General features: G+C 45.0%; 5 protein-coding genes across 5 annotated transcripts; 2 read left to right on the top strand and 3 right to left on the bottom strand.

Moving 5' to 3' along the window:
• Positions 1-2463: 2463 nt before the first annotated feature.
• On the bottom strand, positions 2464-3148 carry BO87DRAFT_321965 (glycoside hydrolase family 11 protein; the record flags this gene model as incomplete). Its single annotated transcript, XM_025619954.1, has 2 exons — positions 2464-2869; positions 2919-3148. 2 exons carry the CDS (start codon positions 3146-3148, stop codon positions 2464-2466), a joined length of 636 nt encoding a protein of 211 aa, XP_025474030.1.
• Positions 3149-4501: 1353 nt separating this feature from the next.
• BO87DRAFT_321972 (allantoate permease) lies at positions 4502-6585 on the bottom strand (the record flags this gene model as incomplete). The annotated part of the gene is made up of 10 exons (XM_025619955.1): positions 4502-4686; positions 4753-4837; positions 4900-5016; positions 5072-5158; positions 5213-5328; positions 5376-5501; positions 5558-5958; positions 6018-6112; positions 6177-6371; positions 6430-6585. 10 exons carry the CDS (start codon positions 6583-6585, stop codon positions 4502-4504), a joined length of 1563 nt encoding a protein of 520 aa, XP_025474029.1.
• A 1941-nt stretch (positions 6586-8526) lies between these two features.
• Positions 8527-10552, bottom strand: BO87DRAFT_346604 (putative MFS sugar transporter). The gene is made up of 5 exons (XM_025620907.1): positions 9991-10552; positions 9837-9942; positions 9366-9775; positions 9112-9303; positions 8527-9051 (listed from the first exon to the last, which is right to left on the bottom strand). Exons 1-5 carry the CDS (start codon positions 10369-10371, stop codon positions 8533-8535), a joined length of 1608 nt encoding a protein of 535 aa, XP_025474028.1. The 5' UTR covers positions 10372-10552; the 3' UTR covers positions 8527-8532.
• Positions 10553-10918: 366 nt separating this feature from the next.
• On the top strand, positions 10919-12418 carry BO87DRAFT_381287 (UPF0075 domain protein). The gene has a single exon (XM_025624496.1). The coding sequence runs from the start codon at positions 11232-11234 to the stop codon at positions 12357-12359; it is 1128 nt and encodes a 375-aa protein (XP_025474027.1). The 5' UTR covers positions 10919-11231; the 3' UTR covers positions 12360-12418.
• Positions 12419-12689: 271 nt separating this feature from the next.
• Positions 12690-14979, top strand: BO87DRAFT_411214 (putative C6 transcription factor; the record flags this gene model as incomplete). The annotated part of the gene is made up of 7 exons (XM_025626419.1): positions 12690-12735; positions 12787-13165; positions 13268-13448; positions 13483-13698; positions 13764-14327; positions 14404-14495; positions 14556-14979. The coding sequence occupies 7 exons, from the start codon at positions 12693-12695 to the stop codon at positions 14815-14817; spliced, it is 1737 nt and encodes a 578-aa protein (XP_025474026.1). The 3' UTR covers positions 14818-14979.
• Between the last annotated feature and the right edge of the window lie 99 nt (positions 14980-15078).

Here is a 15078-nt window from a genome sequence, read left to right as displayed (position 1 = left end):
GCCAGAAATCTGACTAATCAGAGTGGATTAAAGTATTTGGGATTCCCGCACCCTAATAGCATTGCACTGCAATGTCATTACCCCTCTGGTATAGATTATTCTAATAAAAATATTTCTCTCTGTTAACTTATTAAATTTAAATATAATTATCTACTCTACCAGTATAGTAATACTACTGAAAATTAGAAGAATACTAAATAAATAGCACAGTTCAAACATATTAGAATTTTAACAGAAAATCTTTTTAAAATATAATAATATTATAGTTAGGAATATAATAGCATTGCATCTCTCTTTACCAGAAATCTGACTAATCAGAGTAGATTAAAGTATTTGGGGTTCCCGCACCCTAATAGCATTGCACTGCAATGTCATTACCCCTCTGGTATAGCGCACAATGCAGTAGTTTATTAGCTTGTGTCTGCACAGCCTCCAGCCGGATGGTAGATCTATAGTATTGGACAGTCTGTTGACTCTTCTGTACTAGCTAGTCAAGAATATACTAAAGAACTAATATAACTATTTCCATACTGGAATCAGTATCAGAAGTCCTCTTTAATTAGAGCCAGTCCGGGTGGTTAGGCTCCAGTCAAAAAAGATCTTTAGTAGATATTTCAGACTCTAAGTTATAATCTACTGGTAAGAAGAAGTAGTATATAGGATTCACTAGGCTATATATATCAAGAAAACTGATACTATAGAGAATATTATTAGGCTGGATTTCTTATAAATAGATTGTTTATTATATAAATTATAGTTATAAATTAGCATCAGCTGCTGTATCTGGTATAATAATACTTAAAACTTATATATTTTTATATATTTTCCATACCTGAAAGATATGCTCCACAGTCTGCTGTATACTAGTTAATAATAGAAATATTTTCTTAGATAATATTTTACGCGGGTTAAGAATATAAATATAATAGAAGTTTTTATATATAGAAAATACTTATTAATAGATAATATAATAAATCTTTACCTGTACTTTAATCACAGCAGTCTGTATATTAGATAATATTAATTTACCAGTATACTTATATTAAGATTATCTATAGATTTAATATTAGTAATTATATATAATACACATGTTATATATAATATACAGACAGGACTGGCTATTATGATAATATTATAGATTATTTATAAATTCTAGAATAATAAGAACAGGTTTAGAAAGAGTATAAGAAAGAATAAATTCAGTACTGGTAAATATAATACTATTCTATTTCTGGATAAAGAATATTATTGACTACTATTTACTAGATATAAATTACTTTATATATTTAATATTAAGATATCTATAAATTTTATTTAGCTATACTTTATATTAACAGTCACGGTATATAAGAAGATACAGGAAATGATATATATAAAAAAGATATTCAGCTTTAATATTACTAGACTTCATCATGTATTTAGAGTAGCTAAATCAAGTAGAAAAAAAAATATAGAATAAGTGGGATTACTACAAGATAAAAATAAGATTAAAAGAAAGAATTGGGCTGCAGAGAGTAATTATATTATATATATATATATATATATCTTGATCAAGCTTACTAATGATTTATGCAGACAGGTAATAGAAAAATATTACTTTAATAAAAAATATTTCTCTGTTAATTTATTAGATTTAAATATAGTTATCTATTTTACCAGTATAGCAATACTGCTAAAAATTAAAAGAATACTAAATAAATGGCACAGTTTAAATATATTAGAATTTTAATAGAAGATCTTTCTAAAATATAATAGTATTGTAGTCAGGAATATAATAATATTATATTCTTCTTGTCCAGAAATCTGACTAATCAAAGTGGATTAAAATATTTGGGGTTCCTGTATTCTAATAGTATTGCACTGCAATGTCATTACCCCTCTAGTATAGAGCTAAGCCTTGATTCTGGCTCTGGTCAGGAAGGGCTCCTAGAAATCACTCTAATAAAAATATTTCTCTTTACTAACTTACTAAATTTAAATATAATTATCTACTTTACCAGTATAGCAATACTGCTGAGAATTAAAAAAATATTAAATAAATGGCACAGTTCAAATATATTAGAATTTTAACAGAAAATCTTTCTAAAATATAATAATATTACAGTCAGGAATATAAGAGCATTGCACCCCCCTTTATCAGAAATCTGACTAATCAGAGTAGATTAAAATATTTAGGGTTCCCGCATCCTAATAGCATTGCACTGCAATGTCATTACCCCTCTGGTGTAGATAATATGTATTTGACGATATATTATCGATGGACAAGAGAAACAGCAAGGAAAAGCAAGAGATAGTAAACGAGAGTTGATTATCTGTGCAAGTTGAAAACGCAGCCACTGGCAGCTCGGCCCCACAACAACTTAGACAGCCTCGATGTAACCACCAGAGCCCGGTTCCGATCATCACACTACCTGAGAACAAATCTCCGCGTTGATATCTCCCGACTACTAAGGCCCTTATCTCTCAAGAAGAGATCGTGACACTGGCGCTGCCAGCACCGTTCCATGCTTCCACCGCCACGACCTGATAATTGAAGTCGCTATTGCCGAACCCATGCTGCGCCCAGAAGTTGAAATGGTTGGCAACAGTCACCGTTCCAGATGTGCGCGTGCTCTCTCGAACGGAGAAGTACTGCGTGAACGTGCTTGTTCCCGTGATGGACGGTTCGTTTGTTCGAGTGTCGGTGCAGACTTGGTAGGTGCTTCCATCAGAGTACACAGTACCAAGGCTTGTGGCCGAGCTGCAAGGGTTGTAATCACCGTAATCCTCAACGATGTAGTATTCAGCCTGAGGATAGTTGACCCAGCCGTACACAGCGAGGTAGGAAGAGGAGCTAGGAGCGCTGTATTCGGCAGAGTAGGTGATAGCGCTGAAAAACGTTAGATTTTAGGCTTTGGTTAAAGAATACAGTCACTCACTTAGAAGAACCAGTGGTCCAGCCCAGACCAACGACAAAGTCGGAGCTCACTCCATCTTCCCAGTACATGGAAAATGTTCCGGCACTCTCGTCGTAGGTGAAATCACCAAGGTTGCTGTTGTAGTTTTGCACGTAGTTGATACCAGCACTTCGCGACACCAAAGCAGGTTCCGAGACAGGAGCGGCGAATGCCGTGACCAAAAGACCTGCAAAAGCCGCAGTGACCTTCATGATGATTGTAGAAAGCTGAATGCTGGTGAATGGATGTATGCAACTGGAAGAGAAGCCCTGTGCTGTTCAATATTTCTGCGATCCCGCTCTACTTCCATTTATATTCTGCGAAAAAGACTATTTATCCCTTCCCCCTGCACGATGAAGCAGCTCAGTCATATGCATTTTGCCGCATCACCTTAAACGCTTGAACAAGCTCGAGCCTATTTCCAGAGACAGTTCTATAGTTGTGTCTACAGTCATGCGTTTCCTGTGTAGCCACCAATCTAGCCACTGGACTTGGCTAAATCGACCGCACTTGGCTAAATGGACTACATCTGGCTAAATGGACGGAAGGCGGATAAAAAGGCTGCAGTTAGTGGAGGCGGGGAAGTGGGAATTCTTCACCGGTTCCCTGCACAAGGTTTTCTTACTCAGAAGTCATGTTCATGATTATGTACCCACTGATCTACTGAATGAACACAGTTCCTCGCTCATACAAGACGTATGTAGTGCAGGGTTATGTTTCTTTATTTCTTTTAGCAAGCCTTAGGCTCAGTTAACGCTGCGAGAAACACTGGCCAAAGGTCGCGAAGGTACTTTGGAGCTCAAAGGCCACCGGGAGTTGGCCGAGGAGTTCTTTGTGTAGGTGATGAAGGCAGGGCGAACCTCGGCGCGGACCATCCGGACTGGCTGAAGAGTATGGCAAATCTCGCTTATAGCTGGAAATACTCAGGTCGAAATGCAGGAGCCATCAATTTACCCAGGTCCTGCCTAGCCAAGCATATACAAGATTGGGGCTAAACCCTTGGCAAACTTTACCCAACTTGTATATCCACCAGTGACCTGGCCTTCCTGGTAGATAGTACAGGACTGCAGACGTTACTGGCGTTTCCTGGCGACTTATGATGAGGTATCAGTAACTAAGATGTGGAGCTGTTCTTCGAAAAAAAAGTTACTCCTTTCATCGCTCAGGAGAGCGTGAAAGTCTCATCAATAATGAGATTATCTGCTTCTGACAGTGTCCCTGAGGTAAGTTTACAGCTTGCTACTGTAAGTTCACCGCCTGGGACTGGACACCGACCGGGATGAATTCATCGCCTGATGGATGATGACCTTTCCCAAGACAGCAAGGCGGTCTTACAGCTCAGCGTGGTCTGAAATAAATTCGGTGTGGTCTAGCACTAAACACAGAACAATTCCTTTCCATTTTAATCATGTTCAGCTGTGGCAAGAATAAACTGAACTTCTAATGAAATATACTAAGAATATTTTTGAAATAATAAGTATCTCTTCTTTAGTTTGTATAGGTTTTTGCTGTGAAAAAACACGTCTCAACAGAATTTCTGGTGGTTATATGTCCTCTAAATTTCACTACATCGAGCTTACGTGTGTGATTTGAGTTTGGGGAGTTTTCTTCGCATCCACTGAGCCATATTTAGAGCTTGCTGGACCTGAGTCGGCATCAGAATCCGCAATCGGCTCTACCGCCTCGTGGCTTTGAGTTTCCCTCTTCCTATCCCACCAAAGCAGGAATTGAACTGTGGCAGTAACGACCACTGGAGAGTTGAGTTAGTTGCCATCTTCCACTATTTTCAAACAATACTGCAATGCACCACACTCACTGAGTAAGATCTGCAATATGATGGACCAAAGATAGCCTTTCTTGGCTGCTGGAAAATCCGTGGTTTTCCACACAAAGTTTGGTGCCTGTGCAGAATAAAACGTGAGAAGCTTTCGTAGATATGATTGTCGGGTGGAAGGAGGCTTACCACTGCCTGAACAACATAGGCAAGATCATTAGCCATGGCGACAATCAAAGCTCTTTTCTCCGTGTCAGCTGAGCAGATTTCGTTAATCCAGCTCAGGATAAGTGGACCAGCACCAACCTGAGACTAAGAGTTAGCTGAAGATTACGTCTGACGTGTTAGGACTTTGACATACTCCGATATTACTGAGCCAATATACGGCCATGCGCCCAGGGATGTTGGTATAGAGAGGCATCTGGCGCAGTAGAACACACATAACGAGCTTGACAAATGTTACCGCCGAATCAACCTGGGCATACGGGTCGAAAGTACATACCGTGATAACGGCACCGATATGGATAAAGGGCCAGCGTGATCCCCGACAGGGACCATCAGAGAGCAAACCCCAAATAAAGCACACGAAGATAGAGATACCAGTCGTGACCAATGGTACTTGATGTCATTAGATTCGCTTGGCATATCGCTTTGAATAGACTCACAGTTGTTAATGTCAGCCACCGTGTATGACTTGCCCGGGACAGGAGGAGGGTCTGCATTGAAGCTTTTCAGCCAGTAACCCATACCAACCTGTGGGTATCCATTGTTCCACAGAATGTATATCATGGCTGGGTCGGTTGATTAGAGAAAATACCAAAGTCGACCGTGACAGGGGATCACGTACGGAGTAGATATGTGTGCCAGCTGTACAAGATTCTTTTCAACTTAGCCATACTCCAAGGCTCCTTTCCAGCACGCCCAATCGCCTGCATTCGATTGACAGAGAGGGTATGTTCCTCGTTAGTTATCCACCAAGTTTTCTTGCCACTTTGTGGAAGATTAGGGAAGAAGAGATAGCCGGTCAGGGCGAGCGGTAGCGTGATGATGCCATCAATGATGAACAGCCATCGCCAGCCAGCCCGGCCATCCACACCGTTCAAGTTCGTGTAAGCAGCTGCTTGAAGAAAACCACTGAATAAAGTCCCAATATGGCCGGCAAGCCAGAATATCATTGCGCGCTTGCCAATCTCTTGTGGTGTGTACCATGAGCCGAGAAGGTAATGGATGCCGGGGTAGAACCCAGATCTATTTCCGAGATTAGACTGCTGCGAGTAGAAGGATAATATGAGAAGTGTCCAACGTACTCAAAAAGGCCTACCAGAAATCGAAGCGCATAGAGAGCTTTGTATGACTTTACACTTGACATGCACATAGTTGCAATTCCCCAACCAATCTCGAGCTGCGCAACTATTAGTATCCACTGAAGGCTGCGATCGAAATTTACACGGGGATGGACTACTTACCGACGGAATCACCCAGCGAGGCGAAATGCGAGTCAACAGTAAGTTCGCGGGGATCTGACCAATAACATAGCCGACTGTGAAAATAGAGGTACTTGTCACCAGTTGGTTGCCAAACATCTCCAGATCCTCCTCCATGCCACTAAGGTATGCATTTGTGACATTTTGAAGGTCCAGGTTTTTGAGAAAATAACCAATCTGTAGTTGTCAGCCAAATATATTTACACCCCTGGGGTAAGGTGAGATGTTGGCACACAGATGCAAATGTTAGCACGAACGCGTCAAGCTTAAACAATAGCCAACGCTGGTCGCTGGGTAGTTCCCATGTGTCCCAAATGTAGCCTTTCCATGACTTGAGAGGCCTGACTATATCATGCTCTTGCGAGGAGTTGGCCTCAGTATCCCTTGTCATCGTGGATGCACTTTCTTCTATGTTGTAAGTACGAGGCATATTGGCATCTAAATATTCGCATTGAAATACTAGCACGCAAGTATGATCCCATCTGCCGCTATGATCACCTCACTTCTTAGCAGGTATATTCTGCGCTAACTGTTATCTCCCGCCAGTGATCGAGTTAGTATGACCCACAAGGTATAAACAGCTGCCGGGTTGCTGGCTGAGTAATCAGTTTTCAATCGTTATCATGGACGAAAGAGGATGGGATGGTAGTGTTATGGCGCAATAGTCTCCAGCAATTACCTCTTTCGCAAGCCTGCAGCCAAGACCCGACAGAGTCCTGGATTCAGTCCAAGTTGCCTGGGATTATAGACTTGCCGCGCATAAATGCCTCACATCGATTCACAATGCTTCTTCTCCTGGAGTTTCTGACGATACTTGTATTTGCCTATTATACAATATACAACGATTATGAGCTCCTGGTGGCATTCATATTTCCCTTTGACCTATACACTACAATATTTTACCCCTCTTCAAAATCATTTGCGATGATTGGAATATGATCACGAAGTCACAAATTGACCCAACAGCAACAGACCCTTCTTAGAGACACTTATCCACGACCCTGATCCCTGTGCTCTCGTACAGCGCCCCTCCATAGCTCCAACATCGCAGGCGGACGAGGACTCCTGCTTTGTTGCATGAGAGCAGCATGTTGCTAGAGCCACATGTAATCCGCGTCACTGGCAGTTCCATGCACATTAATTCTGAGGCTGCTTAAGCTGAGGTGTCAAGCGCAGATGTGTGGTGGTAACTTTCGCATGTGTGTTATTGGTCCGCAAGCCGCGGGCACAGGTATCCAGATCAGAAAGGGCACTGAAACGGAACCAATCAAAAGTAATCCTCTCGTCCACTAAAGAGAATACTATGACACACTAGACATGCTCTTCCTCCAGCGCTTTTAATCCATAACGCAACAGTCCCACAGCTAGTACCCTGCGAGGCAGTAGATAAAAGCTACTAGCACGAAGTTGAAGTGCAACAAATGCATGACTCATTATGAGTAAACAGAGAGAGAAAAGGGCTGTTCTTCATGGGCTTGGATACAGTTGGTCCCCAACTAGAAAACGCAAGATATAGGATAAATACATAAATAATAAAGAGCGATAGGACTGTCCGGTGCTATCACTATCTTGATACTTATCATTGCTTGTAACTTGCTGCGGATCACCCTCATAACATTGTGAGGCAAGAATAAAGCTCCCTTGAGAAACACAAAGAGCTATTAGAGCCTTCCTCATGTGCATTGTCTCCTGTCTCCTCATGAATTCACCATTATAAAATTCGAGTCTTGAATACTGGGTAATTAAATGTGTTGTCCGCATATAAAATGGGGTGGTCAATATTAACCTTCATGTTAGAATCTGAATTTTAGATTATCCGTTGGATAAGAGCTTACAGTCAGGCCTCTAAATCTCTACAGCAAGGACATCACTGTCCACGATACGGCAGTCACCATTTACTGATGACTTTGAGTATGACGCTCAACATCACCCTCAGCACCAAGTATCGGACAGTTGCTCATAGCCGGAGAGGACTGAATTGGACTCCAAATTCGTAACGTTAGAACATTCCTTAAATACTGCGTAAGCGCCACACTATTCTTTCCACAGTTATAATATCAATGGAATTGTAAAAATCTGCAAGCCGCCCCAGATATTACCTGTTGAAAGGCTCATGTCATTGCACAGCATGAAGCAAAGCAGTCATTCCTGCGTCTCGAATACCTCTCGAGGGTCATCTATCTCTAGCCACGGCGCTATGTACGGGTCGCGGAATCCGGTTAATTGAATGTTTTTTAATTCTCCATGGATAATCTTTATACCGCTGAGCTGCTGTGAAGGAAGATCTCCTGAGTACAACATCTGGCAAGTGTTTCACACGTCACCAGGTCCCCTTACTTTATACTCTCTGCTGGATGGTTTCGTGAAATTCCTGCTGGGCTTCATCCTGGCCCGCAACCTTTATGGCCTGCTCATCGACATGCTTCTCTACCTTCCTATCCATACACAACTGAAATGCCCTCTCCATATCCCAATAAAATGGACTTGAGGTCGAGAACAGGAAGTCGATGGACTCTAGAGACCGATTGCGGGTTTCTGGGTAGAACAGGAAAATAGTCGGGACCCACAAAAGGTTCAATCCAGCAAGAAGGAAGTAGCTGCGACTCCCGATACTTGCAAACATAATCGGATTTACCAGTGTGGTCATTCCAACACCAATAGCCCAGCCGGTAATACCAAAGCCATTACCTTGAGCCCGGAGATCGGAGGGAAATATCTCGGTTGGTATCAAGAAAGCGACGGTTCCCCAGGTCGCGGCATATCCCAAGTTGAACAAGAACAGCATCGCAACAGCAGCAGGTGCAAATTGGCTGGCTTTATCTGGCTGATGAAGGGACGCCTCATAAACAGATCCGGCCTGGAGAGGAAACATCTTAGAATCAGAGTCAAACAAGTTATGCGAGGGTTTGGCACTTACCACCAGCTCAACGACGAATAAGACAAGAGACCCAAGCATTAGACATTTTCGCCTTCCGATCCGATCTACGATCTGCGTACTGATTATCGTACCTAGAATACCGATCGTATTCAATCCTCCGGCAAGGCCGTTTTGGGTCAGCTCGGTGTAACCCGCTTGCCCAAGCAGAACAGGAGAGTATGCCGTAACAGCCTGTTGACATGACAGTGTATCAGCCAGCCTATCTCTGCGATTTCATACGTTGAATAGCTTACCGTAATTCCAGTCCAAGATGCCATGATCTGGAGCCATATACACAGCCAGGCTCGTCGTCCCAGATTGGAGCCGGGGTTTCCTCCTTTTCCAATCAATATTTTTGCGAACTGAAGGGGCGAGCTTGGTTTGCCCCCTTGCACTGTCGCAATTATTTCTTTGTATTCAAGGTCAATTTCTGATTGGCTGCATTTATGACAACAAATCTTGTTAAGGACCTGCTGAGCTTCGTCATAACGACCGACAGATGCCAGGAACCGCGGACTATCCGGAAGCATCTTGATGAACAAGAGTAGTATGAGTGCTGGAACGCACTGAAACGCCAATAAAAAGCGCCAGCGAATATCCGAATAGCCGTTATTGATGAAAGCAAGACCAAATGACAGCCAGTACGCGACGGATATTCCTAGATCTTCAACATAATTCCGTTAGTATATATTCTGGGGCTGTTTCATCGACGGTCCATCACCTACAGTTTGCAATGAAAACATATCCTAGGAAGGCACCGCGGTGATCAGCTGTTGATGTCTCTGACACCAGTACTGGTGCTATGCCAGTTAATGCTAGCCAGATCAGCTTCTCCCAGGAGGTCTAAGTACGGTAGGTGGGCATACCACCAGTGCCAACGCCTGTCACCACCCTGGCGACGAGCATGAAATCTGAACTCTGAGCCGCAGCTTGCAAAGCACCTCCCACAAGCGCAAGCAACGAACCGGCCAGCAGGCCATTGATACGGCCTAAGCGATCAGCCAGCCAGCCACCTCCGAAACAACCGAAAATGCATCCAAGGTAGTAGATGCTGACGATGCCTCCCTGATGGGTAGTGTCGGTTACTGTGCCATCCGGTTCGCCAATTCCAACCTCTGTAACGTATCTAGGAGAGCTGTTGACACCTCCCATGACACCTTGATCATATCCCTCGAAGAATATGCAAACGAGAGAAAGAGCCTGAATCCCAACATTGAGTTGGCGTGGGGATAACCGCCTCCAAAAGGTTGCATACCCCATATTCTCGGCCTTGCTGAAACGCACTGAATGAAACTATGAGTTTATCAGCTGTAGTTTCAAATCCTTAGCGCGAACAGTTGCACAACCGGTAGTGGTTCGACTATTTATAACGCGGCCTATGTCATGATTGAATCTTGAGACGCTTATCCCTTGCTTCACCAACCTGACAAATGACATGCCGGATTCGCCCGAAATAACCTAGCGAGAACCGAAGCCTTGGGGCAACCAAAACTGTTGTGGAGAGAACCTTTTGAGGGGCCCCGCAAGAGTATCACACGTTCGAGCCAGGGTTTGTGAGTGGCGCCGTTTAGCAGTTTAAACGTTTAAGCATTTAAGCGTTTAGCCATTTAATAGTTCTGGCGATTAGGCGGTCAACAACTACAACCGTCGTCTCCCGTACCATGAGGCATTCAGGCACCAATGCGGCCGGGGTATTGAAGTAGTACGGCAGCGACGCATGTTATTTATTCCCCGCAACATCCCCCCCTCCTCGTTATCTCGATTGGACAGCCAGTTGTTCCGAGTTCTCTCTGCCTTTCAATATGGACCCTAGTGCTTCTGTATCTCGCTCCCTGGACCTAACCGTCCTGGGACTCAATAGTGGCACTTCGATGGTAAGCAGACGAGCTGGACAAGCGAGGATTTAGGGGACCTTGAAAGCTTATCAATGTAACGCTAGGATGGGATCGACTGTGCTCTCTGTCGTTTTCGACAGGAAAAGCCGGATTCACCCATGAGGTTTGAGCTTCTCAAGGTATGCTATTGTCACATGTTGCGCAAATCCCGTTCAGTCTAACACAGACGTGTCTTTCCAATAGTATGGTGAAATTCCCCTACAACAAACAATCAAGAAACGAGTCATGAATATCATCCTGCACAACAAAACATCTCCGTCCGAGCTATCCGAGGTGAATGTCATTCTCGGTGAGACATTTGCCGCGGCTGTCAAGGAGTTCTGTGGACAGTATGATGTTGATATCTCGTCCATCGACGTTATTGGCTCCCACGGTCAAACCATCTGGCTTCTGTCTATGCCTGAGGAGGGAGAGGTACGTAGTGCTCTTACCATGGCTGAGGGCTCATTTATTGCTTCTCGCACGGGAATCACAACTGTGACCGACTTCCGGGTTAGCGACCAAGCAGCGGGTCGCCAGGGAGCACCACTGATTGCTTTCTTTGATGCCTTGCTCCTGCACCATCCGACAAAGTTGCGCGCTTGCCAAAACATTGGCGGGATTGCTAATGTCTGTTTTATCCCGCCCGATTCCTTCGGAGGCACTGATGCCTGCTACGATTTCGATACAGGCCCAGGGAACGTCTTTATTGATGCCGTTGTCCGACACTACACCAACGGCCAGCAGGAGTATGACAAGGACGGCGAGATGGGCGCTCGCGGCACGGTGGACCAGGATCTGGTAGATGAGTTTCTTCAAACTCATCCCTACTTCCAGTTGGATCCACCGAAAACCACGGGCCGCGAGGTGTTCCGAGATGCTTTAGCTTTTGATCTCATTCGCAAGGCGGAATCCAAAGGTCTTAGTCCAGATGATGTCGTTGCTACCGTCACTCGGATCACCGCTCAGGCCATCGTCGACCACTACCGCCGCTATGCCCCCAAGGACCTCCCAATCGACGAAATTTTCATGTGCGGCGGTGGTGCTTATAATCCAAACATCACACAATACATACAAGCACATTACCCTAGCACGAAGATTCTGATGCTGGACCAAGCAGGTATCCCGGCTTCTGCCAAAGAAGTTATCACCTTCGCATGGCAGGGCATGGAAGCAGTGGTGGGCCGTTCTATTCCCGTGCCCATTCGGGTTGAGACTCGGCAGCCATACGTCTTGGGAAAGGTAGCACCAGGCAAGAACTATTGTAGGGTGTTGCAGCAAGGTATGCAATTCGGAGGGGATAGGCACCACCTGCCTGCAGTATCTGAGCTGGTGAACTATGTGAACGGGGAGGTGTTTAACAACAAATGGTAATACATGTAACGATATATCAAAAGAAGATCATTAGAATAAAATTTATGCGCACACCCTTTGTGAACGTACATAGTGACATTCGTATGAATGAATTTAAAGAGTGGTTAGTAGGTCAAGAAAGGGGGATGTGAATCCTCTTCTGGCTGGCTCAAACTCTAATTGTGTGGAGCGCCCGGAACCATCATGACATAATCACATTGCGGCCTTCGGCAACTTTCGGCTGGATTCAGCAAGTCTGAAGGTCGACGGTGTAGATATATATCCATACTACTACCGCATCGGACCAGGAGACAACCTCCTCCCCCCGGTCTCTGACGTGTGAAAGTAGTCCAAATGCCCCAGCGTCCCCGAAAAGTCCAGCGTATTTCAAGGGCCTGTATATTACACCCTCGTTGTCCCCTTAGGCCGCGGCTCTAATAGCACCCAGGTGACCTTTGCCATCGACGTAGCATCAAATGCACGAAGACCCGAGGCCCACTCGAACCCTGTCAAAACTGTGTGGATTTTGATATCCCCTGTACATACGAGCGGCCGTTACGGAAAAGGGGTGGTCGTAGAGGAGCCCGCCAAGGGGAACAGGAGCCTGCATGCCAACCGGGTGGCGAGGTTGCCGCTACTACTATCTCCCCTCGACCTGCCCATTCGGAAAATGATCTTCAAGTTGGCGTGACTGCTCAATTATCGACACCTCTCGATAATAATTCTTGGGCAATCACGGATCCGCACTATAGCTCCGACTCACCGTTGACTCCCTGGAAGGCGCTTGCAATCGCCTGTCATTCTGTGGTGCAGGAACTCGTCCAGGTGTAGTTTGAGATTGTTTATCCGATGTACTTCTCTAATTCCATGTCTCGCGAGGGTAGATTGTAAGATACTTGTTCTTGGACTAACCGCCTTATACCACGCAGATTTCCTCTATTCCATCCACCATCGTTTTTGAGAGTCCTCCGGGATGAAAAGCATCTTAAGGACCAAGGGTTGTTCGCCTCAACAATGGCAATGTGTGTCTTAGCCTCTGCACGCGCCAGGGATGGCGGTTTATATTCGAATCAGCGATCACGATCACGGCTGTCACATCCGCCACCGGAGGTCTTCTGGACTGCAGCTAAGGAGTCTAGCTAAGGAGTCTATCCCTCGGGACCTGGCTGCAGCAAGAGGCACCGAATACATGAGAGCATGTGCGATTCTCAGGATTGCCGCCATCCAGAATGGTCAGATCCGCGATATGCATCAATATTTAGGGATGTATCATACATTAAGTATCATGGAAGGGTTACATGATGAGAAGTTGTGGCCAAGAGACTTGAGCGTTGTGGACGTGGAAGTTCGACGGAGGCTGGTACGCTCCCGGTGCCTATGCGATTCCTTTTATCAGTGACAAACTAATGCAGGATGTAGTTTTAGTCGATGTATACGCTAGATGTGTTTTCGGCGACCGTATTGGGCGGCATAATTCGTTTCAGAGAAGTTCAGTCAAATGTACGCTACCCCAGAGAAGTGAATGACGATGTGCTTGATTCCATGATAGAAGCACCGATATCGGCGGACTGTACCACACATGAACCATCGGTTTGGATGCGTGGGTGGAATTTTACCACTGATCTATATCGAATACTGGAGCATGCTATTGACGGCCAGCGGCAAATGCAGCGCACCGCGAATGAGAGCCCCTGGTCGCTGTTTCGCCCGACCCCTGTCCCGGACCCCTTGCTTATGGAGCATGTACATTCCCTGTTCTCGGCGTTACCGTCGCAGCTTCAATCAACCAAGCCTGCTACCGGTGACCCTGAGCATGATATTGTTGGATTCCAATCTGCTAACGTCCAAGCAACGCTCCAGCTTCTTAGCATGGTCCTATTTTCGAGTGAGGATCAAGGTGTGGAGGAGAAATGCGAGGTTGCGGGGAACGTGCTCAGCGTCTTTAGCACAGTGCCAATTGAATATCTCAAAGCAATCAGTTCCCCACTGGTACGTTAGTCCCATGACATATTATCATAATTTTCCACTCCCGTCACTGTAGATAGACGTGCACTAATTATTGAAGCTCTATCATTTGGGGGGGATTGGATTCATTCTTGGATCTGTCATGGAAGGAAGCCTCTCCGAGATGTCTTACCAAAGAGTTCGCAAACTTCTGTAAGCACCTAATCGAATCGTGTGACAGGTTAATGTACAACTGTGCTGATCGACAAGAAGATTAGACATGGCAGCGCTTTTGTCTCAAATGGAGTCCGGACTCACCCGCTCCACTGGCGCCAGTGAACGGCTCAAATCATGGGTCAAGCGGATAGATGAATACATGGATACGACTCGGCATGCCAATATGCGCTCTGAGCAGCCAGGAATTGATCAATCACAACACTTCGAAGGCTACATGAGACCTACCTCAGGCCAACCAGCAGACTTTGATGACCCACTAGCTTATTTCGAACTGCCTTCAGACTTGCTGGATGATTGACCCTGGTCGTCCGGTGCTGGCTTATTAGAAGGGATGTTTCCGATGGCGTTAAGGAAGACAGAAGACTAGATGGTTGTTTGTTGGCTCACTCTCCTCATTCGTTCCTAGCTGGCGAATGGCAAGATGACAAGCTCAATTTTCCTGGACTTTCAGTGTGAGTGCCCTGTCAAACATGGTGTCTAGATTGGAATGTAACTATCCGAGGGGTATGAGACAAAAAACAAGTTACATATGCTAATGCATCCCTGGCGGTCGACCGGG

This window comes from Aspergillus neoniger (assembly GCF_003184625.1).
Source record: "Aspergillus neoniger CBS 115656 unplaced genomic scaffold BO87scaffold_65, whole genome shotgun sequence".
Taxonomy (NCBI): domain Eukaryota; kingdom Fungi; phylum Ascomycota; class Eurotiomycetes; order Eurotiales; family Aspergillaceae; genus Aspergillus; species Aspergillus neoniger.
This window is presented reverse-complemented; position numbering and strand designations above follow the sequence as displayed.